The 27,883-nt window shown below is 39.5% G+C and overlaps 1 protein-coding gene across 1 annotated transcript; it reads left to right on the plus strand.

The window, feature by feature from the left end:
- The first annotated feature begins 2,010 nt into the window (after positions 1 to 2,010).
- Positions 2,011 to 27,599, plus strand: LOC139710271 (splicing factor 3A subunit 1-like). Its single transcript, XM_071622203.1, has 17 exons — positions 2,011 to 2,174; positions 4,277 to 4,315; positions 5,491 to 5,648; positions 6,183 to 6,328; positions 7,429 to 7,588; positions 8,570 to 8,723; positions 9,974 to 10,122; positions 11,227 to 11,409; positions 17,686 to 17,845; positions 18,456 to 18,557; positions 19,709 to 19,878; positions 20,497 to 20,561; positions 21,666 to 21,749; positions 22,808 to 23,127; positions 24,893 to 25,089; positions 25,958 to 26,131; positions 27,297 to 27,599. Exons 1-17 carry the CDS (start codon positions 2,054 to 2,056, stop codon positions 27,396 to 27,398), a joined length of 2,484 nt encoding a protein of 827 aa, XP_071478304.1. The 5' UTR covers positions 2,011 to 2,053; the 3' UTR covers positions 27,399 to 27,599.
- Positions 27,600 to 27,883: the final 284 nt, after the last annotated feature.

A 27,883-nucleotide genomic window follows, 5' to 3' on the forward strand; every position in this document is an offset into this window, starting at 1 on the left:
CATAATCTCACAATTTTTCATTGATCCTTTGCAACATAAAAGTGGTAATGATTGAATAACTTCATAATAGTTAACAGTTGGATGTATCAGGATTTAAGTCTGGCAGCTGTTAGAGGAACTAGAATGCATTCTAAGTAGAATATCAACGAAGGTATTCAAATATCACGGTAAAAACACATAACAGCAGGTGGGGCGGATCCAGAAACTATGTTTTCTTTTTATTTCTTTAATTTATTAAAAAAAAAAAGTAAAGAGGGGGCGCGCGCCCGGGTGCGCCCCCTCTGGATCCGCCACTGTAGTAGTACAATTAATTTTATTGGTATCATTCTTTATCTGATTTTACGTTTCAAAAGTGCCATTCCATTGTTGATACGATTAGTATATTATCCACTTTTCATGAAGCAGTATATCAATGGTTTTTGTCGGCTTTTTTTAGTGTTCATGAAGGGGCAACTTTGTAAATATAATAATTATTTTACCATAAAAGTATTGCAGCCGCTGCACATGTTAATGTACGTAAGTACAGATAATGAAAGAGCGTTGTACACTCTTTTTTTTTTTTTTGGTACTAACTAACCAATACTAGTACAAGGTGTATTACGTACAGGCTGTACATGTATAATATGCAGCCGCGGCTGCTGGATCTCTTCCACAAGAGGGCGCTATAATAAGATCGCCGTCGTGACCGTGCGTTGTGCATAATGTGTACCGTGTGTGCATAGCATGCGAGAACGCTGTTACGCTCTTGTGCATGCAGCGGTCGTTGTGTGTACGTACGCGCGCGCCCTCGAATTCTGTAGTACTTTACTGTAATTCTGGGACGTGTTGACTCAATTTTAAACCTTGCTTTTCACGAATTTAAAGTTCCACAATGACATCAACACTTTGGAGCTGATAGAGGTAATATTCAATATGTATTGGAAGTGAGAAAGATTTACAAATGTGTAGATTTGTGATCTTTGTAAAGCATTACCAATCCATGAACTGTTCGTTCGTACGAATAAAGACATGCATGCTACGTTTACTTGGTAGAGGGCTACGCGTATTGTACTTGTGCATGCATTCGATTCTAACAACGTTTTGGCATGCACGTCTTGTGGTGTAGTCCGACACGCTGTAAATCACGTTTGTTGTTCTTTGAAACTAGGGGTGGTATTCTGACATTGATTCTTCTGTGTTTGTTTGTTTGTTTGTTTGTTCATTTTCCATCCGAGAAGATGGCTGGATAGCCCATATTCAGCTACGTTAAGCTGGTCTTCCATGCATGGGGTCCAGTTGGATGTGAGGTGGGACCACTTCATCATTTAAACTAGAATTTAGAAAGCCAATCAACAAAACATGATACTAACGGCTAGAACGTTCTAGATAGAGTCAGAGAGTCGACTAGACTGCATTTTGTTTGTATTAAGAAATATTTTGCTTGTAGGTATGTTAAGTACAAGTGTTTCATGCAGCATTAGATGACTTTTTTTTTTCATGCAGCATTGGATGACATTTTTTTTTCTTATCTACAGACAGTTCTACTTTTATTGAAGTAAACTTTAATCCACTTCCCTGTTTCATTCATGTTTTTGTTTTGTTTTGTGTTGTTTTGTGTTTTGCTGTTGTTGTTGTTTTTTTTGGCTACCCATATGGCCCATAATTCAAGCATGCATAATGCCGTTCAAAATTCAACTGCCAAATACATCTTTTGTTGTGTGCAGGTGAATTTTACCACTGGTGCATGACTTTTTTTAATGTATCATACCATTAGATTAGAATATAAGACTGTATTAAAGATTCATGTCTAAGGCAGTGTTTTAAAACCTATTTTTGTGTCATAGTGTCCACTCACAAGTCATAAAATTACTGCATTTTTTAGTTTTGTCACTTTGGTCGAGAATGACAAAGATCGTTCTCTCCACGTGATTTTACTTTTTCACGTATCTTGTGCATTGTACAATGTACATTCTGTTAAATCTTCGTTGTCTTTTGTATGCAGCTTTCCATCTCATCAGAATCAGCCAATAGTCCTCTTCCCTAGGCGGCAGTGGTAGAACCCTGTGTCTCCACCATGCCTGAGTTGATCCCCACAATGGTGGCCACATCGGAGGCGGAAGAACCAGCCGAGAAGACCAACGCTCCGGCCCCCAAGCCTATGGTGGGCATCATCTACCCACCCCCCGAAGTCAGGAGTATCCTTACACTGCATGGGTAATGGTTTTGAAGTGAAATGGGCTGGCCTTGTAATACAGTCATCAAAGCCCATAGCCCTCTTGAAGTACCGTACTGTACTTGTATACGCCAAATATTTTGTGAGGTTTTTATTTTCACAAATTTTGCGAGTCTTGAGTCTTGAGTCTTGATGGAGTAATCCCTATAGCAGCTGCAAGCACAGCTAGACTGGGATGGGTTGGTGCAGTGGCAGTATGTGATGGTGCACGTGATGATATCAGTATATGTACAATTAAAACGTGATACATGTGCAAGTAAAAGATGCTCTTGAATTACAGCATCCTGTCACCAATGGGAGGCTTCATCCTTCGGATGGCTGGAAGGGCAGCCTCTTGGAAAGCAGCCAGGGTTTGTGCTGTTACTGCTTGATGTGGTAGACAGTTCCATATACGGATGGCTCGAGGATAGAAAGAAAACTTGTACATGTAGGAATCTATGGTGGCCACAGGTACTGTAAGCTTGAGGCTGTGGTCGTTTCTGCTGATGTATGGGGCTGGTGCTATGAAAGCTGGGAAGGAGATATTTACAAGTTGCTGCCGTATTTTGAAGAACATTGTGGATTGTGCAAGGAGGCGACGTGTGTGCAAAGGATCCCATCTAAGCTGTCTCACGAGACTCGAAGATGATGTAGTCGTTCGGTAGTCCCGGGTTGCAAAACGTGCAGCCGCTCTCTGGATTCGTTCAAGGTTTTCAACACACTGTGATGTGTAGGGATTCCAAGCTTCTGGACTGTATTCAAGTTTGGGGAGAACCAGGGCTTTGTATGCATTCTGGTGATATTCGCATTTACAAAGTACTGTATACAAACTACGCCATATATTTGGCGAGTGTAAATTTTCGCGAATCGGGAATTCCCGACGATTTCGCGAGTGGTTAAATTCACGATCGTGGAGTCCTGTACTGAATGGAGAAGTGTACACGCATACGTCACATTTACATTGAGATCAGAGTCAATATTTTCATGTGTCTTTAACTTTGGGAATAGCATCTGACTCGCGAAATTTGCAAAAATAAAAACCTTGCGAAAATATTTGGTGTATAGTGTATGCAGTATTGTGTGAATAGCATACAATGACTTGTACTAAGTTGTAGTAAGGGAAGCTGAGCTGATCAGTGCAAATGCTATTTGAGATCTACAACTTTGTACAGTTGAAAAATAGTGTATTGTCGAGGAAAAGTGTAGTTGACACCTCATACCTACTTGCTATGTAGGTTACCAAATAGGTTGATAACTTGCTTCAAGTTCCACAGTAGTGATATCTTATACTCAGCCGTTCTTTGGCCATCAATGCAATTAGATTATGTTGATTGTGCAGAACATTCTTCAAATTGAATCCTGCTGATCAATCTCTGTTTTAACAACAAACCTCAGGCAGAAGAACATAATAATTCAAGCATACCTTTTCGCACACTGCACACAACATTATGCATGAACATACAAGCCTGTTTAAAGATGAATCTCTGTAGTCTTTTAGAGAGGACATTTGTGGCTGGTTTAGGGACTAAAGAGTGAAATAATCTTTGGAGCAACAAGGCATGAGGTATGTTGCTTTCTGCAACTTTCAGGAGAGTAGATCCTGTATTAAAAGTAAGCTCTGAAATGCAAATGACAATGCAATCCTGGTAATCTACAAATGTAAGGCTTTGATTGTCATTCTTCATCCAAGCTGATGGGAGGTTTTACTCTGTTTTGTTACTCTATTCACCATATATTTAGTGAGTCTAATTTTCTGCAAGTTTGGATGCCACAGCAAATTCATATGTGGTTAAATTTTGGATGGTGGAATACAGTACTGAACAGAGAAATGTACACATGCTCAACCCCTTTTCTATTGGGTCCAGAGTTGCTCTTTCCACATATTGTTAAAGTCATGATTAGCACCCAACTTGCAAAATTCATGAAAATTTAAGCTTCCAGAAATGTATGGTGAATGCAGTATCACAATAAAGTATTAAAGGTAAGTATGATGCCTCTGTGTGTGTAAACTTACCAGTGTGCACTTCTATTTCAGCTTGTACTTTGCAAGTCGTGGTTGACATTCCTGAACCATCCTCCTGACAGATATTGTTGACAAGACCGCCAGCTTTGTGGCTAGAAATGGTAAGTGTACTTGGAGAGCTATTTTGATAATAGAGCGAAGAACCAAGTGTATCTGTAGAAACCAAGAATAAAAAAAAGAAGAAAAATAGTGACCAGGTACCTCTTTATGAAGACATTGTGTCTCTTTTCTTGGAGTAACGATTCCCTAATGAATTTGAGTGTAATAGGAAAGGAAATATTTTGTATTTTTGGAATATCAGCCAATTTTGCAGACCTCCAGAAAGTAAGGCCAGTATAGAATATGTGACGTGGACATTTATTACATGAAATTAAGAGAAAATAAGATCACATGATTCAACCTTTCATAAGAGGGAGGGAAAAAGAATCAGAGGGATTTCTGGACAAATTAAAATCATTGCACCCATGATGTAAATGAGCAAGATGAGGGACTTTCTGATAAGCCGTTGTGGCATCAATAGTAATCAGACTGCCTTTATTAGGTTTACCGAGTAATTTGCTTTATTCTGTGTCATCTTGCAAGTGCTGCATGGAGTTATGAAATCAGTGCAATACACTGCATCTACAGCTTGAGTATGTGTCACATTGAAGAAGGCACTGTGTTCTAATATCCAAAGTCTAGTCTTTGCCCTTGTAGGGATCTGAAGTCAGGGTTCCCAGCCCATCAGGGAAATCAGAGAAATCAAGGAAAATTATTTTACATTTTTTTTTTTCCAGGCAGGGAAATGTCAGGGAATTTTGACAAAATGCCCCAAATTAGGGAAAAAGTCAGGGAATTTTTATAGGCCCCAAATTAGGGAAAAAGTCGGGGAATTTTTATAGGCCCCAAAATCGAAAGTACTCAGTGCGACTCTGTTATATTTTGTTGCATATCAAAACAACATCCATTGGGTGACTGGCTATGGTGGTTTTTTAGTGTACATCCTCGAACTAGGGAGAAGGGAGGCCATTTGATGCCTGTGTAATGGTATTTATAATGGTATTAATTAGTTTTACATTGCAGTGTTTTAAGATACTGCCAATAGTTCACTGCAACAGCATAGAAAACATGTAAAACTGGAAATTAGTTGAAATAATTATGGAATTTGAGACTTTATCAGGGAAAAATCAGGGAAAATCAGGGAATTTTGTGTTCTTGAAATGCTGGTAACCCTGGCAGTACAGTGTGGCTCCTTTCTCACCTTTTGTTCTTTGGCAATGTTACACATCGACCACAGGACCGGAATTTGAGACGAGGATCAGACAGAACGAGATCTCCAACGCCAAGTTCAACTTCCTGAACCCCGGCGACCCGTACCATGCGTACTACAGGCACAAGGTCAAAGAATTCCAGGAGGGGAAAGCCGCGGAGCCAGTCGGCATCGCTCCCATCAAGGTACTGTATGGAAGAAGCTCTGACAAGTGGGGCATATTTGTGACCCACGACAACGGTTTCAGGCAAAAGTCGCAAGAGCATTGAACAAATACCCAAGCTCCGACATTGTAAAGTAGTCCAAGCCGGACGAGGCATATTAAATGAAATTAAATGTAATATGCCTTGTCCGCCTTCGACTACATGTACTTAACATAACAGAGTCAGAATTTCTGAGCTTGAGTATTTGATCCGTGTTTGTCCTGTCACTGTCAGCAACCAGGGAGAGCCAGGTGGTAGTGTCGCTGCACGGAAAGCAGTATCTGACACGTTCGAGCCCCACTGTTTCCTTTTTTCCTTTTTTCGGACATGTTTGTTAATTTACAGATCAGCAGTTGCAATCTCAACAAATTTTATTTGCAGAGGGAGACAAATTGAAGGAACTTACACCTGAACCCTCTCCCCTCTGAATGATAACTTTCTTTCATTCAAAATTCATCCATGCTGTGCATGTGCAAATACACACCGCCTTTTAGAGTACTTTATCCCGTTATGTAGTTGATTTGTTGTTGTTTTCACTATACAACTCAGCTTCCTGTCAGTCAGCCGAAGCCAACATTACTAGTGGAACCCATCGTTCCGAAGGAACCCCCACCGGAATTTGAATTTGTCTCCGATCCTCCATCCATCAATGCCTTTGAACTGTGAGTTATGTTGTTTGTCAACTTACTGTATTACTGTATAAGCTGTTATTTTCGCGAGGGTTTAATTTTCGCGAATCTCGGTTTCATCGTGAAGTTAGCAACATGCGAAAATGTCGCCATGCGCTAGGTTAATAATGCAATTTGGTAATAACATCGGTGGCAATTCGCAAAACCAGCATCTCGCGAAAATGGCTGTGACCTCTGCATTCCCGAAAATATCTGTACGTGAAAATAACAGCTTATACAGTAACAACTTCCTATTTAACACTGCTTGCAGATCGGTTGACCACTGCCTTTAATACACCGAACTATTGAAATAAAAGTCATTTTGATATCGATAAGTGTGACTTCTGTCCTTTAAAAATGTTTCACACATTACCAAAGCAATACATGCTTAAAATAGTCCTGTAAAATAGAAAATGTTCACATTGGTAAAGAATCAAACTTCATTTATTTGATACAGTAGACTTCCGTTATAACAAGGTCCTCAGGACTGTCAGATTTCTTTCGTTACATCGAAATTTCGTTCTAACCAAACAAATAAACAATAAAAAACATACAGCTAATAACTTTGCGACCTGGATTTGTATTTCGTTGTAACTGGAATTTCGTTACAACTGTGTTTTTTGTTATAACTGTGTTTGTTATAACGGGAGTGCACTGTACATGTAGCAAAGTTTTGAATGTAATTTGAATTATATTCATTTTCTTCATTTGTCAAATGATATTGTTTTCAGAATAATTCCTTGACCTTCCAATTAATTTCCAAATATTTCTGTCTCACCTTATACCAAGCCAAGAAATATTCATTACCCTGGAAACATAAATAGTAAGAAATATGAAAAAAAAAAGATTTCTGCACTTAATTTATATTGTGACATTTTTTTCCCCCTTCTTTCACTGACACCAGGGATGTTGTGAAGCTGAATTCTATCTAAATTCTCTGTTGTTGATAAATGTCTATGTGCTGTTACCTGATACCAAGTCAAGAATCATAAAATCACCTTGGAAATGTACATAAAAGTGTGAAACAAATATTGTTCTGCACTTGATTTATATTTTGACACATTTTTTTTTTCGCCTTCTTTCGCTGACACCAGGGATGTTGTGAAGCTGACCGCCCAGTTTGTGGCGAGGAACGGTGGCCAGTTCCTCACGAATCTTATGAATCGGGAGCAGCGCAACTTCATCTTTGACTTCTTGAGGCCACAGCACAGCATGTTCAACTACTTTACCAAGCTGGTGGAGCAGTACATCAAGGTATACCAGCGAAATTCAGGCCTCACATCCATGGCATCTTGCCTTTAATGCTGTCTAGTGTTCTGTATGGAGATGTAATATCTGTTTTACATTTGACCCCATGGACAATGTCTTTCCCTATAGAAGCATTATGATGTAATGTTTGTGTTAGTGTTGAGCAATCTCCAAAGTATGGAGAAATAAGTTTAATTTCAGTATGTGTTCCATATGTTTATTTACCATGGGATAATATGCATGTCATGTGTTACGCACGAATCACTTTTATCAGTTACTTCTGTAAAACCAAGAAGCAAGAACTTTGCTGAATGTGGCTTTCCTTATCTGGGTAGTTGCTGAAACTTATTTAAACCACATATTAACTTGTACACGGTGTTCTATGCTGCTATATTTTATTTTAGAACTCTGTGATATCATTTCGTGGAATAGTTACACGAAAGTGAATTCATGAAGCACATCTTTGTTCTACATGTATATCAATCTATGCCATTTATTGTGGTATGTGTAGTTGCTCAATACACATCTTTCTAGTGTTTATCAGTAAATCATTTATTCAGCCTGTCTTTAAAAAAAAAAAAATCGATTTCTATCTTTCCCAATACTTCTGTATCTTTAACTATCTATCTACCTACCTATCTATCTTTATCTTCTATATAATCTATCCATATTCTCTATCTATCCATTTGTCTGCCTACAGAAGGTAGCTACAATATGTATTGACCGTTATATCTAAACACATTAATGTTCTGCACCCCATTTTATCAAAAGATGAAATCAATTTTAAATTTCCTTACCACACAGGCTGCCATAGACTTACAGTTAAAATCCACTATGTAATCAATTTTAACTCTTCATAAAACAGGGCCCTGGTGTTATGCTTTTTGTTGAACAAACAAACAAGAATGCTGAACGAATCATTAAGTGCCAGAAAGCATCGTGAAAATGTTCCACCAACTTGAATCCTTCAATGTTTCTATGTCCCAGGTGCTGATCCCCCCCAAGGACCTCCACGGGAAGCTGACAAACGAGGGCGACTCTCGCCGTGCTGTGATGGAGCAGGTCTCCCAGAGGGTGGAGTGGGAGAAACACCAGGAGAGACTGAGGAAGAAGGACGAGGAGGAGAGAGAGAAGGAAAGAGGTGGGCGTCTCATTGTACAGTATATCCCCCAAAAAAATTACAATCAGATTTTTGCATTGATAACACCCAATATGATTAAACTGTGTAAATGCTACTTCAGGGTTTTAAAATATAACATCTTAGCTCTATTTGGCAGAAAACCCCATTCAATTTGATTAAGCGGTCACAGAGAAATGTGGATTGTTGTATTAAAGCATGTCATGAGTCAGATTCTTCCAAGTTTAGCACATGGATGCTCTTGTGCGTGAACACAATAGACAGAACTTGGAGGGAAGAGATTCCTGATATGATCTACAAAAATCCTCATTTCTCTTTTACCACTGAAGCAAATCGAATGGGTTTTCTGTAAGATGTGGTAATATGTATATTCGTACTCTGTAATTGTATTCGGATTGCTTCACTATTTTTAAAGTTATCATTGTGGAGGGTCCCGTTGTAATTTTTTTTGGGGGACATATGATATCAAAGTATCAGAGTATCGCAGTGTGACATCATAGCCATTCATTGCTGTGGAAACTAATGCTAAACAACCTCATGTAGCCCATATATCTGATAGCAGAATGGTTGCTAACCGTGCCGGAACAAAAGACTGTGACATCATCACAGGTCTGAGTGCTTTGGTGGTAGGAATTGTGTGCCTGTGTAATTACTGACTTGTTCAAGCCATGAGGTGCAGACGAGTTGGTTTCTAAAGACTTTATTCCATAGTCACTGTATGCAGGTTATTCCTACTGATGCCATGAAAACATGCATCATCTGTTTTATAGAATGGTGGACTAATATTTGCAAGAAATCCAATTCTTTTTTTTTTTTTTTTTTTAGTCAAGAGTGTCATAAATATTAATGCGTGGCAAATTTGGTGGATAAATGAGTATTAAGCCATTTCTTGCTAAGTGTGTGAAGGCATTTTGATTGTAAACCCTCCTTACAAGTGGGAGAAAGTGTGTTTGCAGTGGCTGCCGTCAGAGATTGTAATAATTTTTAATATTGACCAAAGAGGCTGCTGAGTTTTTTTCACCGATTCTGTACTCCTTCCACGATTGATCGGGCCATCAACCCCATGAATTGCAATGGTTGCTTCCCACACAAGCACAACAATAAATATACAGACTGGACGATTGAGCACTTGAGTCATGAATTTTCGTCTGAATAAATTGTTAAAAAAACCCTACTTGTTGCTGCTGAGCGAATTCGAGAAAAACGAATCCCTATTTCTATTTTTTCTGTCTCTGCTTTGTCTCTCACAACAGTTGCATATTCACAGGTGGACTGGCACGACTTTGTCGTCGTGGAGACGGTCGACTACCAGCCGGATGAGGAGGGCCAGTTCCCGCCTCCCCTGAAACCCAGTGAGATTGGGGCCAGGATTCTGGCTGAGGAGAGATACGAGCAGTTTGGGGTGAGCACAGAAATTTGGTGGAGAAATGATTTCCTCCAGAGTCCTTGTCGACACTGCTGCATTTGTGCGATATTAGGGAGCTTTAGATTTGCAGCGCAGACGTTTGAGACGACGCTTGCGTTGGACGTTCTCCTCTCTTCCTGCGTCGTGCAGATAAGTAGCTTTAGATTACATTGAGAAGCAACCTATAAAAAATAAAATGGTGCCCCCATATGATCGCTGCATGAAGTAGCCTCTCTACATTGTGAATTGAGGGGATGTAGAAATAGCCCAGAATCCGTAGTGAAAAACTCAGACTACGCAAGCTATAAATGGGTTGACTTGACACGCGTTTTGCGCATGCTCAGAACATGTTTTTTTCCTCTGTACGTCCCCGTCGCGAAAATCTAAAGCTCCCTATTACTGAAACATGGCAACACATCAACTCTCACACTCTTTCGAGATTTTCTCCTGGATAATGTCTGATATCTACAAATCCTGAAACATGTAAATACTGTTCTTGTTTACTGAAGAGATAATCATGGCATGTGTGGTATAGGTTTTTCACTTTCTCCTGCACCAACCCTCATCTTCTTTTAGTCAGCATATCAATATGGTTATTAGATGAGTCACAATGTAGTGCCGTCAAGTCTGTATCATGTCTGTATGTCTGTCTTCATTCTTTCATGTCTTGCCTTTCCTTTCCTCTCAATTGTACCCTTCTATTACTTGTTGAATGAAAGAACAACAACATTAACTTTGCGCAATTTCGCACAACCAGAAACAACCCCGAGATAAAAACCCTCAAATATTTTTGCACCTCATATGTGCTATTTATAATAAATGTTTTGATTCTGTGGAATTCAAAACCCGCAAAATTCATCTTTCGTAGCCACGCGCGAAAAATAACTCACCAGAAAATTATCACTTTTACAGTACAGTGTATTCTCAGCATTTCCCACGTTTATAACGTCATGTCTTCAGTTATAGGGGGACTCGAGTTCTGGTGAAAGTACCCCGAATAAACAGGCAATCAAACAATTGAATTCTTGCATGAAATCCCTCATGCAAAACAGAGGAAACCAGACAATTTTGACAAATTCCATTCCTGCTTGTTTCCACCAGGAGGAGCTGGCTGAGGAGGAGGACGTTGAGATGGAGGTTGCCAGCGAGGACGAGGAAGAGGAGGAGGAGGAGGAAGAGGAGGGTGAGGGAGGGAAGGAGAAAGAAGGAGAGAGTAAAGAAGAAGAAGGAGAGGCAGAGAAGGTCACAGATCAGAACACAGAAGTCCAGGACATGGAGGAGGGAGTAAGTGCATTATTTTTTTTTTTTTGTTGAGGGCAATATATTGACCTTGGTCATTACATTGTATATATTGACCTTGGTCAATACATTCAATATATTGACCATGGTCAATACATTTAATACATTGACCTTTGTCAATACATTGAATTTATTGACCTTGGTCAATACATTGAATATATTGACCTTGGTCAATACATCCTATACTATAATACTCGAAGTTGTTGTTGTTGTCGCGGCCTTATGTATTTCCTGTTTTATTTCGGCGTTGCTGGTTTCTCTATCTCCTCCCGAGCCGTCGGCTCCGGGCAGTTGCGACCGGTGCCGTCGGCCGCAGGAGAGTATTCTACATCGAATGGCGTGGGTTTCGTCCCCTCTCCGCCTCCGTGTCGACGTCGAGGACGAAAAAGAAAAATTAATTAGCTACATGCATAATGCATTTTTGTGCGTGACGAAAGAGCCGAGCGTTTCAATATTCACGGACCTGCGCTGGCCTCCTGCTTTCTCGATCTTCCATCTTTTAGCTTGCAGAGACACTGGGGGATACTAAAGATGATGGTGCAGCGAAATCTCTGACATCTTCCGGCGGACGCGCACGCACACACACAATGTACCTCGCAGAACTCTATACACACTCTACACTGTGTGCATATAGTTCTGTGATGTACCTTTGCCTCCGCCTGTTACGTGTACTGAATGTATTGACGATGGTTTCACGAATCTGTGTGTGCGTGACATGGACTACATGGGCATTTACGTACAGTTCGCCATTATTGGCGTCCCCAAATGAAAACAACGAACGTTGGTTATGTAATTGTATTTTGCACAACTGCAGAATACTATATGCAGCTCAGGTACGTCATTTAGTTTGCTCGCCGTTTGCTCTCAAGTCCGGTGTCATTGTACGCAGACTGTTTAGGACGCGGCTAAATATATTTGCCGATCGTACCCTTACATATCAGATTACACGCGCAGCTGTGTCCATTCGGTTACTGCAGAGCTGCTGTAATCATACATATTCATAAGATGAGCGGACGTAGAGGAAAACCTCGCTTTGCCGACCGCCTATTTTTAAAATTGCAAGTGGAAATAGAATGTGTGGTTCTATGGTCTATCAAACCAAGTTTTGGTGACAAAAAAAGAGGGAGCAAATGAAGACGAATGCAGTGATGTATATATTCTTCTTTCTTCCATAACATGGGAAAAATATTAAAGAAAAAAAATACGAGGTCGTGAGAACCTACTCCCACGGGTGCCTATTAAACCTGATGACTATGATCTCCCCCTCCCCAAATAATAACAATGATGATAATAATAATAATAATAATAATTATAATAATGATAAGGATAATGATAATAATGATATAATAATAACAATAATAGGAGCAATAATTGTAGGCCTAATATTAATTATGATAATGTACAATCTGAAGCAGATGTAGTTCTATATTGATATGATATATCAAGCCAAGTTTTGATGATTAAAAACAACAAGGAGGGAGCAAAATTATGAAGACGAAAATATCTTATTTTTCTCTCATAACGTGGGGAAAAGAAACATGAAAAAAAAAACACAAAACAAACCGAGGCCTTGAGACCAGCCATGGATTCCCGCGGGTGCCCGCGTGGATGCAAGAGCAGGGGGTAATCAAAGTCATAGTGTTAATATCTTCCCGTTTCAACGGGAACAACCTGTGGGCAGAACTTTCGGGGAATCTCATTTGCGTTTTTGGTAATTTTTCCCTGAATGTTTTTGTTTTTTGCCCTGCGGAGGTGGAAATGTGTGTGTGCGTGAGGGGGGGGAGGGGTGAGGGGCAACAAGACAACTGTTGGACTTCAACGGGTGCAAATAACCCCTCGAAACTCAAGTTCTATAATAAAAGCAAGTAGTGGCGGGAATGATCCCTACCAATGGACCGGATCGCCTGGCATATACTACAAAAATGTATTATAAAATTTCTGGGAAGGGTGGTCATTTAGAAGACAGCACAATTAACGAAAGAATGAGAAGACTTTTCTTTTTATTTCTTCAATAAAAATGTGCAAAATCGTATTATGAGAAAAAAAATAAAACCCCTCAGACCCGTGGATTTCCACGGGTGCTGCTAGTCCTATACTATAATACTCGAAGTTGTTGTTGTTGTCGCGGCCTTATGTATTTCCTGTTTTATTCCGGCGTTGCTGGATTGTCTATCTCCTCCCGAGCCGTCGGCTCCGGGCAGCTGCGACCAGTGCCGTCGGCCGCAGGAGAGTATCCTGCATCGAATGGCGCGGGTTTCGTCCCCTCTCCGCCTCCGTGTCGACGTCGAGGACGAAAAAGAAAAATTAATTAGCTACATGCATAATGCATTTTTGTGCGTGACGAAAGAGCCGAGCGTTTTAATATTCACCAATCCTGCGCTGGACTCCTACTTTCTCGATAGTGTATCATTTATCTGGCAGAGACAGTGGGATACTAAAGATGATGGGTGCAGCGAAATCTTTGACATCTTCCGGCGGACGCGCAGGCACGCACACAATGTACTCTCGGGTGGGCACGGTACGCCAGTGTGTGGCCTGCGCCTGTGTGTATGTATTGACGATGGTTACATGAAACACTATCTGCTTTCGCGTGATGGACTCTCATATCGTATAATACACGGCGCGCGCGGTCATACAAGGGCATTTACGTACAGTGACGTTCGCCATTGGCATTGGCGTGCCCTAATGAAAACAACGAATGCTGTTATTTTATTGTATTTTGCACAACTGCAGGATACTATACATATGCAGCTCAGGTACGTCATTTAGTTTACTCTCAAGCGGGTATCATTGTACTCAGACTGTTTAGGACGGCTAAATATCCACTTAAATTTTGTCCTTGCCGATCGTATCCTTCCATAATCAGATTACACGCGCCGCTGTCCATTCATTTACTGTAGGGCTGCTGTAAACATGAATATTCATAAGATGAGCGGACGTAGAGGAAACCCTCGCTTTGCCGACCGCTTTTTTTTTTTTAATTTCCAAGTGGAAATAAAATGGGTAATTCTATGGTCCATCACACCAAGTTTTGTTGATAAAAATAAAAAAGAGGGAGCAAATGAAGACAAAAATATTCTTCTTTCTCCCATAACGAGGGAAAAGAGTTAAAGAAAAAATACGAGGCCCTGAGATGCATGGATTCCAACAGGTGCCTACTTATTAAACCCAATGACTATAATATGATCTCCCCCTCCACAAATAATAGTGGAGATTATAGTGGTAATATAATAACGATAATAATAATATTATTAATAATAATGATAATAATAATAACAATAATGATAATAATGATGATAAAATGTACCTGTGTCTGAAGCAGATAAACGGGTGGTTCTATGATCTATCAAACCAAGGTTTGGTGATATAAACTAAAAGAAGAGAGCAGTATAGTGAAGACGAAAATATTGTATTTCTCTCAGCACAATAGCAACAAAAACACAACTGGGGTAGTCCTGCTCAGCACAAGATTGAGTATGTTAGTGCAGTGAAGCAGTTTTGGACAGTTTGCGCAGGACTGTCTTCAGAAAAGCTTTTTATCAAGAGCAGAAAAATGGGGGAAAGAGATTTTTACAATTCTTAACAAATTAACATTTCTGCCTCCCTATGTTGATCATCCCTATATTATGACTCTACTCTCTCCTCTCCCCTAATGATGCCTCGCTCGGGTGACTACATTTGACTACATTTGTTTGACCAATATTGCAATTTTATGTAGCATTAAATCCTTGAGTTTTCACCTTGAAAATTATAAACTATTTTGTTCATTCCGTAGATTTCATTATAATCTCGACATACTGAATTTCGCATGTGTTTCGTCATCTTTCGTAATTAGCATGTTGCACTAAACGCTTACATTATTTCTTTGGAACCTACATCCTACAAGCATTGCTTTTTAGTAGGTTCCTCATACACATCATTGTATTACATGTCCTTTTACATTTGTGAAATTATGTCTAAAATTGACTGTTGTGTTAAACATATTTTACTTCAAAATCAAATGGAATATGTAACCTGAATATGAAATGTGAAATTTGGAACATGATTAAAAAAATAATAATAATTATAAAAATGTTAGTAATAATAAAAATGATAATAACAATAACAATATTACACTGTAATAATGATAATAAGAGAATAGGCCAATACAAATTAATGGGGAGGGGTGCTATAATCCATAACTAAGAGTGGGCGGAGGAGACGCAAACAGGTACTGGATTGTTTTAATGTTTAAAAATGAATATCAATGATAACGAAGCTATTTGAAATAAGTAACCTTGAGAGTAACCTTGACATGACGGACAAAAAGATTCACTATCCTTGACCGATAAACTTTTTTTCTGAATTCCCTTGAGTCATCCCCATGTCAATGAATTATATAAAATAGCAATGAAACCGAATGACTATGATCTCCCCTCCCTGAAAATAATAATAATGGTAATAATCATAATCATAATCATAATCAATGATTATAATGATAGTAAAAACAATAAACAGTATCAATGAGATAAACAGGCGGTTCTAGATCCATCAACCCAAGTTTTGATAGTGAAAACAGAAATGAGGGAGCAAATGAAGACAAAAATAATCTTTGTGTATTTCTTCTGTCATAACGTGGTTGAAGAAATATTAAAGAAAGAATACGAAGCCCTGAGACCCGTAGATTTCCACGGGTTTCTTATACTTATAAAGCCTAATGACTATATGATCACAATAATAATATAACAGTAGGAGCATAATAATGATAATAATATGATAATAATAATGATGATGTTTAGTCTGAAGTATATAAACGGATGGTTCTCTGATACATCGAACCAAGTTTTGGTGATTAAAAACAAAAAGGAGGGAGCGATTGAAGACGAAAATATTATATTTTTCTCTCATAACGTGGGAAAAGAAATAGGAATGAAAAAAAAAATGCGATGCCTTGAGACCAGCCGCGGATTCGCTCGGGTGCCTGCATGGATGCAAGAACAGGAGGTATAATTAATATCAAAGTCATACAGTGTATAGCATCTCCCCGTTCAGACGGGAAGAATCTGTGGGCAGAACTTTCGGAGAATCTCATCAAGCGTTTTTTTGGTGATTTTTCCCTGAATGTTTGTTTGTTTGTTTGTTCTGCGAGGGTGAAAATGTGTGTGAGGGGATGGTGGTCATGAGTAGAAGAGAGCACAAGTAACTGTTCTTTTTATTTCATCAATAAAAATGTGTAAAATCGTATATATATTATGAGAGGGAAAAAAAGAGTAAAACCCCTCAGACCCGTGGATTTCCACGGGTGCTGCTAGTTTAATATATTGACCTTGGTCAATGCATTCAATATATTGACCATGGTCAATACATTTAATATATTGACCTTTGTCAATACATTGAATTTATTGACCTTGGTCAATACATTGAATATATTGACCTTGACGACCTTATTGACTGCATTTTTATGCCACGCAGAGGTCATTCATTTTAGTGTACATCAAACCTGAAAAAGGAAAAAAAATCCTATTATTGCTGCGCTGCTCTTACTATGTTGCAAAACTGTGAGATATTTAAGGTTTATTTGGTCGGGGTATGCAATGAAGTTGATTAAGAAAGAAAAGAAACTTGTTTTCTGGGGTATCAACATTACTATGACAGTGTATAACCTGATATGCTTTGCTATAATAGAGCAGAGATGCCAATAGGTATCCCCCCTTGTTTCTGAATTTTACACTCTTTTTTTCCCCAAAAAAATACTGCAGCCTTGAAAGAAAATTGCTGCTTTTCCTAATGGAATTTACTATACGAGTTTATTGCAGGAAAGATTGAAATACTATTCCCCCCCCCCCCCCACAATTGCATTATTGCCTTATCAGCCCTCAAAATACTGCTAAGAAGTCTATCCATGATAGAGGGGAGGGATTTCCACTGTGAAGAAGATGCCGACTGCTTCATAATGGAGCAGGGTAAAGATGTGTGTAGGCAAATTACATCCTGCTCACATCGTATGGCAGAGAATCTCTAATAAATGCTGCTGGTTAAAAAACAAAACAAATGAAAACAAAAGAAAAGAAAATGATAACAGCATCAACGAACATACAATCGTACTGATTGTTTTGTTTGTTTGTTGTTTTGATTGATATGAATTTCTGTATTAACCTGTTGAGGAAAAGCTGATTTTCTTGTGTAACACATATTTTCCGTAGATGTCTACCCAACTATGCTGGGGGCTATTCCACAACAGGCTAACTAACTATAATTAATCTCAATCTCTTCTATTATCAGTCTGACTCAGACATGGAAGAGAGTGATGAGGAGAAGGAGGAGACGGCACTGGAAGAAGAGGCCCCGCCTGTCCCGGCTCCGCCCAAAGAAGGCCCCATGCTTCCCCCGTTGCCCCCACAGCCTGGAGAAGCCATCATCAAGAAGGACTACAACCCAAAGTGTGAGCAGACTTGAACTTACTCTACATTTTTTCTTGTTCATCTGTGCTTCCCCTTTACATTAACCCTGTGATGAATGTACACAATTGCAGATGAATTACATGCATTTAGCCCTTTCCTTACAAATGCTCGCAAGTGCTGTTGACTAAAATAAGAGTATAGTAGTTGGTGGTTTGGTAGAGTTAAGTTGAGAAGGAGAATCTTTGATTGAAGTATCTACTACTGCTCTTAACGTAGGGAAATTATTATTATTTTTTCAAGTGCTGTGTCAGAACTGTTAAGCAGTTACTATTATTATTTTTTCGAGTGCTGTGTCAGAACTGTTAAGCAGTTTGCTTTTTGCACAGGTACTCTTCCTTTTTTAGGAAGGGAATAGAAGTAATGATCCCCCACCTCCAAAGTTGATTGCTAAGTCATGTTACTGTTCTATTTTTTTGTTTGTTTTTTATTCCCATATAATTTTGCCTTCAGAATTTCACTATTCATTTTCATATATTGGCCAATTTATCAAATTGTGTGAAGTTTTGGATGAGACACATTCAGGTTTATCAGTGAGATATAATGGTTAAATGTGTCTGCACTGTCCACTCTACTCCACCGATGTCCATCCAGTGTCCAAGCAGACGGCTGCAGCAGACACCACCAAGTACCTCATCTCTCCTATCACTGGAGAGAAGATCGCCGCCGATAAGATGCAGGAACACATGCGCATCGGTGAGTTAATGGGCAGGTTCCTCCTAACAAATATCTCGTTTTTCAAGGAGACAGACTCCAATCTCTGAGCTTTTTTCTCTAATTATGGCATCCAGGCTGTGCCACATTCTATGTTTGTGGTCAGCAGAATTTAAAGGGATGATTTACCATTTGCAGATGAAACAAAAACCCACCATTAGTGCTTTAAAATAGTTCTAAAATGTGTGTTAGGGATAGAAACAACCACGGTAAAAATTTGAACCTGTATTATCGATGTTAAGTATTGTTAAGTACACAAAATGTGAACATTAGTTATAATAAAAATGTTTTCAGACTAAACCGTCTACAGTTATGGTTTATAAGAAAAATACTGATGTCTCCTTATATTTTAGGCTTTATCGCAAAAATTCCATGTGGTAGGATGTTTTGTGATACAACAGATCTACTTATATGCATCAAATGTGATATCTTGAAATTTTTGTAAATCACTGCTCCCAAAGGTGAATTGGACCTTTACTGGCAAAGTTTTCCACATTTAGCATGATGTAGATTTTTTGTCACTGATGTTGTTTGTGTTCAACAAGATTGTGTGAAGACTAATGCCGACAGTGTTCTTATGTACGGGTACTGTATGTGTGATGCTGTTCCCCAACCATTTTTGTACCTGGTCTAAATGGGCTGTCTTCACTTGTGCCTCTTTGTTTGTTTGTTTTATTAAATCTAGTACTATTCCAACATTTGTCTAACACTAACAGAGAAATATATATGTGTATGGACAGAAAAAAGTGATAGATGTAAACTTCTGTGTCAACTTCATAGTTCAGAAATTATTTTAAAAAAATAAATCATGAGGACTTTGAAGCGATACCATATGTTTTTGTAACATGCATTGCCTGGTACTTCACTAGAATTGCATGCTCTTTGACATCTCATAGAGTGGTTTCTGAATATCTCGCAAAACGTTAAAAGCTAAATCCTCACCTCAAACAGAACTGTACACACCCTTTAAAGGGATAATGTAACAATACATGAATAGATACAAATAAGCAAATGTATTGAGCATTATACATAAACAGAAACATGCAATGAAATTCATCTAAGATATTATCCATCATATTACACAGATAATTGAATGCAAGAGACCTCCTTTTGCTCTTCTTTTTATCTCTCAGGATTGCTGGATCCTCGCTGGGTGGAGGAGAGGAGTCGTCAGATGAATTCCAAGGCCCAGGAGGAGGATTACCCACCGGGCGCCGCCATTGAGGAGAGCCTCAAGAACCTCGCCGAGAGGAGAACCGACATCTTCGGCGAGGGCGACATTGAGACTCAGATCGGAAAGAAGGTACGTGGATGACTGTCATGATGGGCAGGGACCAGAGTTGGTTCACCTCTCCCCAAGTTACTGTAAAACACCATATTTTAGCAGCATGAAATGTTTTTCACAAATTGCAGCCGACAGCCCTTTTTCATGGCATTAAATTTTCTGGAATTGGAGCCGATGGGCTTTTGCGGCATTAAATTTTCTCAAGTTGCCTCTGACATTCAGTGCATATAGTGTAGACAAGAACTTTTGTGTGCATTTTAATTTCGCGAATCTTGGCTCTCGCGAAATTCATGAAAATAATATGCACATGAACATTCCTTGTTTTACAGTGCGCACACCCTTGTCACATGGACAGTGGTTTACATTTTTGAAAGCGAATGGGAAGGGTTGTTCTTGTTGTTTTGTTTTTTGCCAAACATGCTGCAGGTTTCTTTGAAAATATTGTTAATGCAAATTGTTATACTGGGTACAGATATCAAGTGAAGGCAACGGTAAGGTAAGGTAAAGGCAATAATGTTGTGTTGAAATGGTGTAATGTGGTGTTGCAATGGTGTGATATGGTGTTGTAATGGTGTATTGTAGTGTCGTACGTAATGGTGTAATGTGGTGTTGTAATGGTGTATTGTTCTTTTGCAGATTGGTGAAGAGGAAGAGGAGGACAAAAACAAACAGAAAGTCATCTGGGATGGACACAGTGCCAGGTGGGTTAACCCATTTCAGGCTAGATTGGAATATCTCCATAGACAGTGTGTAAGACGTACAACGGTCCAAGAAACGATGGGTTAGGAGACGAGCACTTTAGTTGAAATTGTGAACAAATACATTTGAGGAGGACATGATACTAGGTGAATTGACTATTTAACCCTTCAATGCCAGGGATTTTGAACAGTGTGTACAACTCTTTGGTGTTTTCTCTGCCCATCTACACTTTGGGCAAACAAAGGTTTAATCAAAGGCTTTGTGGGAATTTTGTCGGTCTTTGCATACTACAGAGGAAACTGACAGTTCTCTACTATTCCTGCAAGTAGACTACAGTGTGGGCCGAAACATGAATAGTATTTGAAAATGCGTGTATAGTCTATTAATTTAGTGTTACAAAACTTTGTGAGATATTTTGTCACCAAAAATCTACCAAAAATCTGATATTGTTACAGATATGTGGCTTCACTTCTCGTCGCTGAGGTGGCAAGTCCTTGTATCTGAAATTTTGGTGAAAATGACTTTTTTGGATTAATGGTCAGATAATCAGTTAAGTGATGTCCTGTCCAAATCCTAGCTGTTTTACCCCCAAAATGAAGCCACCACGGCATGTCAAAGGAGAGGTTATTCCATTGGATGTAGTGCTTTGGCTGTCATGTGTTTTTACTCCCCTGAACATTTGACATTTAGTAGATACGAGGTCTTGTCGCCCCAGTGGCGATATGCTTCTCTGTATTTGCATGACGAAAAAAGAAAAGAAAAAAACAAAACAAAACAATAACAGCAACAAATGCTCTTGTGAAAAAGCTTTTTCAGATACATGTTGAACGTTGGCTGCGGAATTTTTCATTATGTGTCAGTGCAATCAGTGTGGAAAATTTCAAACAGGTATTTTTTCTTAATTTTGAATATCCTTATCTTCTTCTTTTTTTTGGGTGGGGGGGGGGGGGGGGGGGGGGAGGTTCATTTTTTTCTTTGTTTTTTCTTTTTTTTTTGATGGATTTCTTTTGCAAAGATATTCACATATCTTCCTCTGGTACAAAGTTCCTTCAAACATGCCTGCACTTTCTCTCACTCTCCTGTCTTTCAACAACAAAAACCACCAGCATGGAAGCTACTACCAGAAAGGCCCAGGCAGGAATCACCCTCGAAGATCAGATCAACGCTTTCCACAAGTCGAAGGGACTGCTGTGAGTCTGCTTGCTGCTCTCTTGTATTCTTCTGTTTTTCTCTCTATCACATTCAAATTGTATCATTGCGTGGTAAAGCACACCAACTACTGTGTACGCCATATTTTTAGCGAGTCTAAATTTTCGCGGATAGGGACTTTCCGATGATTTTGCGAGTGGTTAAATTTCGCGATTGTGGAGTTCTGTACTGAACAGAGAAATGTTTTATGTTTGCTTCACATTCATATCTGGATCAGAGTCATTATTTTTGCGTGTCTTTAATTTCGCGAATAGCACCTGACTTGCAAAATTTGCGAAAATAAAAACCTCGCGAAATATTTGTCGTTTACAGTAGTTTAGTTTCATGTCTGTAAGCATCAATGATTATGTTCAATTGAAGAGTTTGTTTGCGAAAATCGATAAGTCCATTTTTGAAGATTTTGAAGTACGGTCTCTGTCATAAAGTACAAAATGATACCTTTTAAATGATATATTGGTCACTACATATAAAGGTACATTTTTGAAGTTATGGTCAAAAGAAGCAAATATTTTCTTATTATTCTCTTTATTTTTCTTGACCTTTAATCGTAAATATCTCCATTTGGCAAATATGGACTTATCGGTTATTACAAACAAACTCTTCAATTGTAATCGTACCTATACTCATTTGATATTGGAGATTGTCTAATTAAAATGGGCCTGATTGCAGTGCACAGGAAAAATTACTGTAAGTTGCTTCAAGCACCAGAATATGATTAATATGTGCTTTATGAGCAACGGCATTGCTGTTGATTGACAAATTGCCCGACATCAACGTAAATAATAAGCACTGAATTGATCACTGAAGGGCTATTTGTCAATCGGTTGCATTAAAAACAACTCGGCGGAAGAATTTCATGAATTGAATAGCATTGCTGTTGTTATTTACTATTATTATTTTTTTTAAATACTGGCTAGTCTATTTCAAGGCTAGTCTATTTCAAGGCTTTCTCTTGAAGTAGATTTTGGTCGACAGAACTTAGTAATAGATGTAAACCTAGGCTCTGCAAAACATTTGTGATATTGAACATTCTCCCCAGGCCTGACAAGGAGAAGGAGAGAATAGGACCTCACAGGACCAAGGAGATGCCACACCCACCCAAACCCCCGCAGGAGCCGCCCAAGCCGACGCCCAAGGCGCCCCCGATCCTCAAGGCGGTCCCCACCCCTCAGCCCCCCGTCCCGCCCCCTCCCATGCCCCCGCGCATGCCCATGGTGCACCCGGTGCCCATGGTGAGGGCCCCGTCCGCCCCGCTGATGCAGTTGCCAGGGCAACCCCTCATGAACCAGTTCCCACCGGCCCCGCCCAGGATGGCCATGCCTCCTCCGGCCATGATTCGACAGCCAGACATGATGCCAGGTAAGAGAATGGGACCCGTGATGATGTGATGATGGGGAGCTTAAAAGAATTTAGAGGCTGGCAGAGGAGGAGAGAATTGTTGTAGAGAGAGAGGAACATGGAGAGGAGGTTGGAAAAATAAAAACAGAGTGTCGGGTAGTAAGAGCTAAAGTGATGAAGAGGGCATAGTGAGAGAAAAGTGGAGGAGTGAAAAGAAAAATGAGCAGTAAATGTTACAAGAGAAGAAAATATAGTCAAAAGTCTGAGCTTTCGATCCTACCATAATCTCTGGCAGAGGCAAAATGACAAACTGTAGGCCAAGCGAACTCATTTATGGACTACACACACTATAAAGCACAGTCAGAGGAGGGCTTGGAACACAGAACAAAGAGAAAAGGAATGAATAGAAGTCAAAGGCAGGGACTCAAATAGGTAAAGGGAGAGGGATTAACCCTAAAAAGACTTGGGGGGGGGGGGGGGGGGCTAAAAGGCCCCCCCTCGACATTTTGTGCGATTACTCGGCAACGCGCATTGCTTTCACCGCGACGCTCTATGACTTTTTTCTTTTGAGTTTCCCGCACATTTTGACACCAAATTTGTGACGCCCGGGGGTATGGTTCTGATGTTATGTAACTTTTTGTATGTGCACATCGCACTGAAAATGGCTCCAAAATGTGATTTTGTGTACAAAGTAAATGTAAATTGATATTTTTCACATGGTTCATATAAATATGCTTATTTTTACTCTCAATGGCTGAAATCAATTTGTTTTAGCAGTATTGTTCTTCAAAAACGTCTGACATAAAATTTTGCTGAAAAAAAGACAAAAACAAAAGGTCAAAAAACAAAGAAATACATAAGAAATTCATACAACAATAAAATACATAAGAAATTAATTTTGATACTGAATTTTTTTTTCAAGTACATTTGCTAAGAATGCCACAAAGAGTATTTGGACCAAAAATTTGCACTTTGGAACTTTATTTACTGATTTATAGCAAAAAGTCTGATTTTTGCATAAATTAGCATAATTAATTGATATAAAGTAAAGGAAGACTATTTTGAAAAATCTAATTATGTGATCTTGTAGATTACATCGCACACTACCATTGTGCAAATTTTCGCGGTGATCACGCGATCCACGGCCGAGATCTCAAGGGGGGGCCCTTTAGGCCCACCCACCCCCCAGTCTTTCCAGCTACCAAAATACCCCAGTCTTTTTAGGGTTAAAGCAGGTGGTGGTGGTGGGGGGGGGGGGGGGGGGGGATGAACAAACAAAAGGGCAGAGGTGGGCCAGTGGCGATCCCAAGACTCTGATCCAAAGGATCATTGAGGGCAACCTGCAAAGGATTAAGATGAATAGGGAGGCAACATCAAAGAAGATAAGTAACACTTTTGAAAGTAATTTTGATTTAAATTTAAATTTGAAAGTAACACCAAAGGAAAATAAGGAAATAACAAGAGCAAGAGTGAAGGGAAGGGGATGAGTACAAGCAGAAAGCCCTACACCTGGTGTAAAAAGGTTGGCAAAAAATGCAAGGGATCGCTAACCAATGCAAAGTACAACACATATCATTGTATGAAAGAACAAGAAAAAAGAAAAAAAGAGAAGAATATGTGAAGAGAGAGGGCTGGTAAGTAATTCGTTTGCTGGAGTTGGCTATTCTCATTAAATGTAAGTTTGCAAATAATTCTCTCATGGGAAGATTAACATCAATGCACTGGCTTTAAACTCAGTGAGCACTGTCACTGGTACATGAAAACTTGTTTTTGTGATTATATTTAGGGGGTCAACCCATGCCGCACGCCCCGTTACCCATGCCTCCCCCTGGCCCACCCCAGATGGTGCGGGGGGTGATGCCAGAGCCGCCACCTCGTCCCGCCCCACCACGCCCGGATATGAGCGGGGACGAACCTCCCGCCAAGCGGCAGAAGACGGAGGATGACCTGATGCCTGAGGAGCAGTTCCTGGCCACACACAAGGTAGGAGCTCCTAGAGGGGTTACCATGGTGATGGTGATTTCTGTGCAATGATGACTCTGAATCACAAAATTATTATCCCAAAATCACCAGACATGCATCTTTAGTTATGGTCAGATTCTGAAAGAGTACACCATAAGCTTTACAATAATGAATAAATCAATAGAAATGGACTTCCTAACCGATCTAGACAATGGAAAGAAAGCACACACTCTGAAAGTGTCTACTGAGAAATGAGGCTTTAAAGTTTAGGGTCTATTCAGGTGCTTAATCTCACCAAGCTGTGCTCTATGCAATGAATGGGACAAGACTAGAATGTAATCCTCTGTAGCAACCGCAATGAAAAGATTATTGGATTAAGCTGACATTTTGCAAACTATAAGCTCATTCTATTCATGACTGCTACTCATTTTCAAAGTGGTAACATCATCCTTTCAATAGTGATTTGAGTTAAAAACTGAAAAGGGGGTAAAAGGTTTTTCATTATATATTGGGCCTCTAAGACATACCTAATCACACAATTCTACAGTCAAGCATTCCCCCAAAACCTGCCAAAAAATGCAATTCCCCATTTGTTTTGTGACCTCATATTTTAGACCTGTGTAGAAAAATTGCTCTTTCAGGAAATATAAAAACCTAAAGATCATCTTTTTTGACCCATTTCACCTATTTTGAATGCTCGCCTAAAATCGTAAAAATTGTGTGACTCTGTTAATTTTGTTATACATGGTCACAAATGATACTTGTGTTTGAAACATTATGTGTTTAGTGTTTGAAAGCAGCTATCACGGAAGAAATAAATTCAATTTTGATACCACAAACTTAACACAAACAAAGTAATCAACTTCAAAATCCTTTGTATTTTCTCCAGGGCTCAGTGATGTTCAACGTACTGGTTCCGCTGGTCCAAGACAAACCAGAGTGGAAGCTGCAGGGTCAGCGCATCACTCTCAATATGCCGCTGACCGACCAGGTCTCGGTCATCAAGGCCAAACTCTTCGAGCAGCTCGGCATCCCGGCCGGCAAGCAGAAACTGCAACACGAGGTGAGAGTCTTGAGGCGAGGCTAGCCTCATCACAGTCTGCACATCTAAATTTTTTAGTCTTGATTGAATATGAACAAAGAAAATGGGATACCATAGGGATTTACATAATTGTTAGTTTTGAGTGAAAATGAGAAAAGGAAATGGGATTCAACAATGATTCAAACCTGAGATCTCCAGATTGCTATGCTGGTGCTCTTACCAACTGTTCTTCCCCCTGCCACAGTCTGTCTGTTTGTCTTCTAAATTGAATGAAAATGAGCAAAGAAAATGAGATTCCATTGGGATTTGAACCTGAGACATCCAGATTGCTAGACCAATGCTCCTATGGAAAGAGCTATAAAAAGCCTGAGTTCAGTGTTCATCTCAAAACCCTGTGATTCTCATTTGTCGTGTGGTCAAAGGCGTTTGATGAACCTTGCATTAACCCCAAGGATTGCAGTATACTTAGGGATGAATGTGCGAGACCACAGAAGTGAAATTGCTGTCTACTAGAAAGAAGCCCTCCTCTTGTGATCTCTCAAATATTCCTATGATATGGCCCTGAAACTGACAAGATTTTGGATTCTGCAAGAGACTCTCTGAAAAACAAAACATCTCTTCATATTTTAGGAAGAGAATATTAAAGCATGTGTGATTTGGGGGATTGTTTTCACCCTATAAGATGCATGTTGGACACAAATATCTTTTCTGATTGATCTTTGAATCATTGCTGAATTTGATGCTTACGTGTTGGCAGCCCCACATCGATATGTTTCATCATCACATCACTTTTGATATCATTAAATGGATAAAATGTGAAATTGCATAGCCTGAAAATGAGGCTAAACACCCCGTCATCCTCTTTTTCCCTGTGTACAAATGGTATTCAATGTGCCAGCAAGCTACAAAGCAGGTAGAAAATCTAAATAAAAGAGCTGATTTTGAACATAATCATAATGCTATGGAATAGCCAGCACTGACCAAACGACATACAAATTGCTGTGGTGTTTGTTTGGCAACTTAGCCAAGGTTTTGGAAGCTGTCTCAAGGTTTGGTGCCTGGGGTGAGCTGTTGAGGTAAAACCTGCCTCAGTCAGACATCAGAAGATTCATACAGTTCTGTGCTGATGTCCTTATAGTCCCATAGCTATAATTTTGTGTTTGTTGTCTCAATTCTTTTTTCACAGGGTCTGTTTATCAAGGACTCCAACTCGTTAGCTTTCTACAACTTCATCCACGGCACTGTGGTGCAGCTGCAGCTGAAGGAGCGTGGAGGCAGAAAACGTTAACTCTCATCTTACTTGTGAAATCAAATCAGAGTTTTTAATACATAAAATAATTGCACACTGAACACAGGCATATCTACTGTCTGTGGTTGACTGTCACCTTGCATTAGGGCCCCGTTTCATAGAATCAAATAACAAGTTACGATGGTTGTTATAAGCTACTGAAATTCTTGCATCTGATTGGCTGAGAGCAATTTTGTCATAGAGCTGTGGCATTTGTTACTGATACTAAGTTTTATGAAACGGGACCGAGATATCGCCGTCGAGCATAAAAACCTGATTTACTCACCAGGTGTAAATGTTCAGATTTTGGTATATGTGATTGTCTGAACGGTCAGATGTTCATGGGTGAGGAATTGTTTAAGGCTAATTTCCAAAAATCTACCACAGAAACAGATACAAATCACAGCTGACAATGAGATTAAAGCTCAGTTTAATAGATGAGTGCCAGATTTTAAATGTACACTGTAGATCCAGTCATGCCGACG

The sequence above is a fragment of the Diadema antillarum genome, unplaced genomic scaffold (assembly GCF_040938485.1).
Source record: "Diadema antillarum isolate AM-2024a unplaced genomic scaffold, OU_Dant_1.0 seq00001517_RagTag, whole genome shotgun sequence".
Lineage (NCBI taxonomy): Eukaryota > Metazoa > Echinodermata > Echinoidea > Diadematoida > Diadematidae > Diadema > Diadema antillarum.

Bases quoted from the DNA above. Each gene is read 5' to 3' on its own strand.
- LOC139710271 (XM_071622203.1), top strand. From the start codon at position 2,054: ATGCCTGAGTTGATCCCCACAATGGTGGCCACATCGGAGGCGGAAGAA. The intron at 5,649-6,182 runs GTACTGTATGGA...CCCGTTATGTAG, and splicing joins TCGGCATCGCTCCCATCAAG to TTGATTTGTTGTTGTTTTCA. The intron at 7,589-8,569 runs GTATACCAGCGA...TCTATGTCCCAG, and splicing joins TGGTGGAGCAGTACATCAAG to GTGCTGATCCCCCCCAAGGA.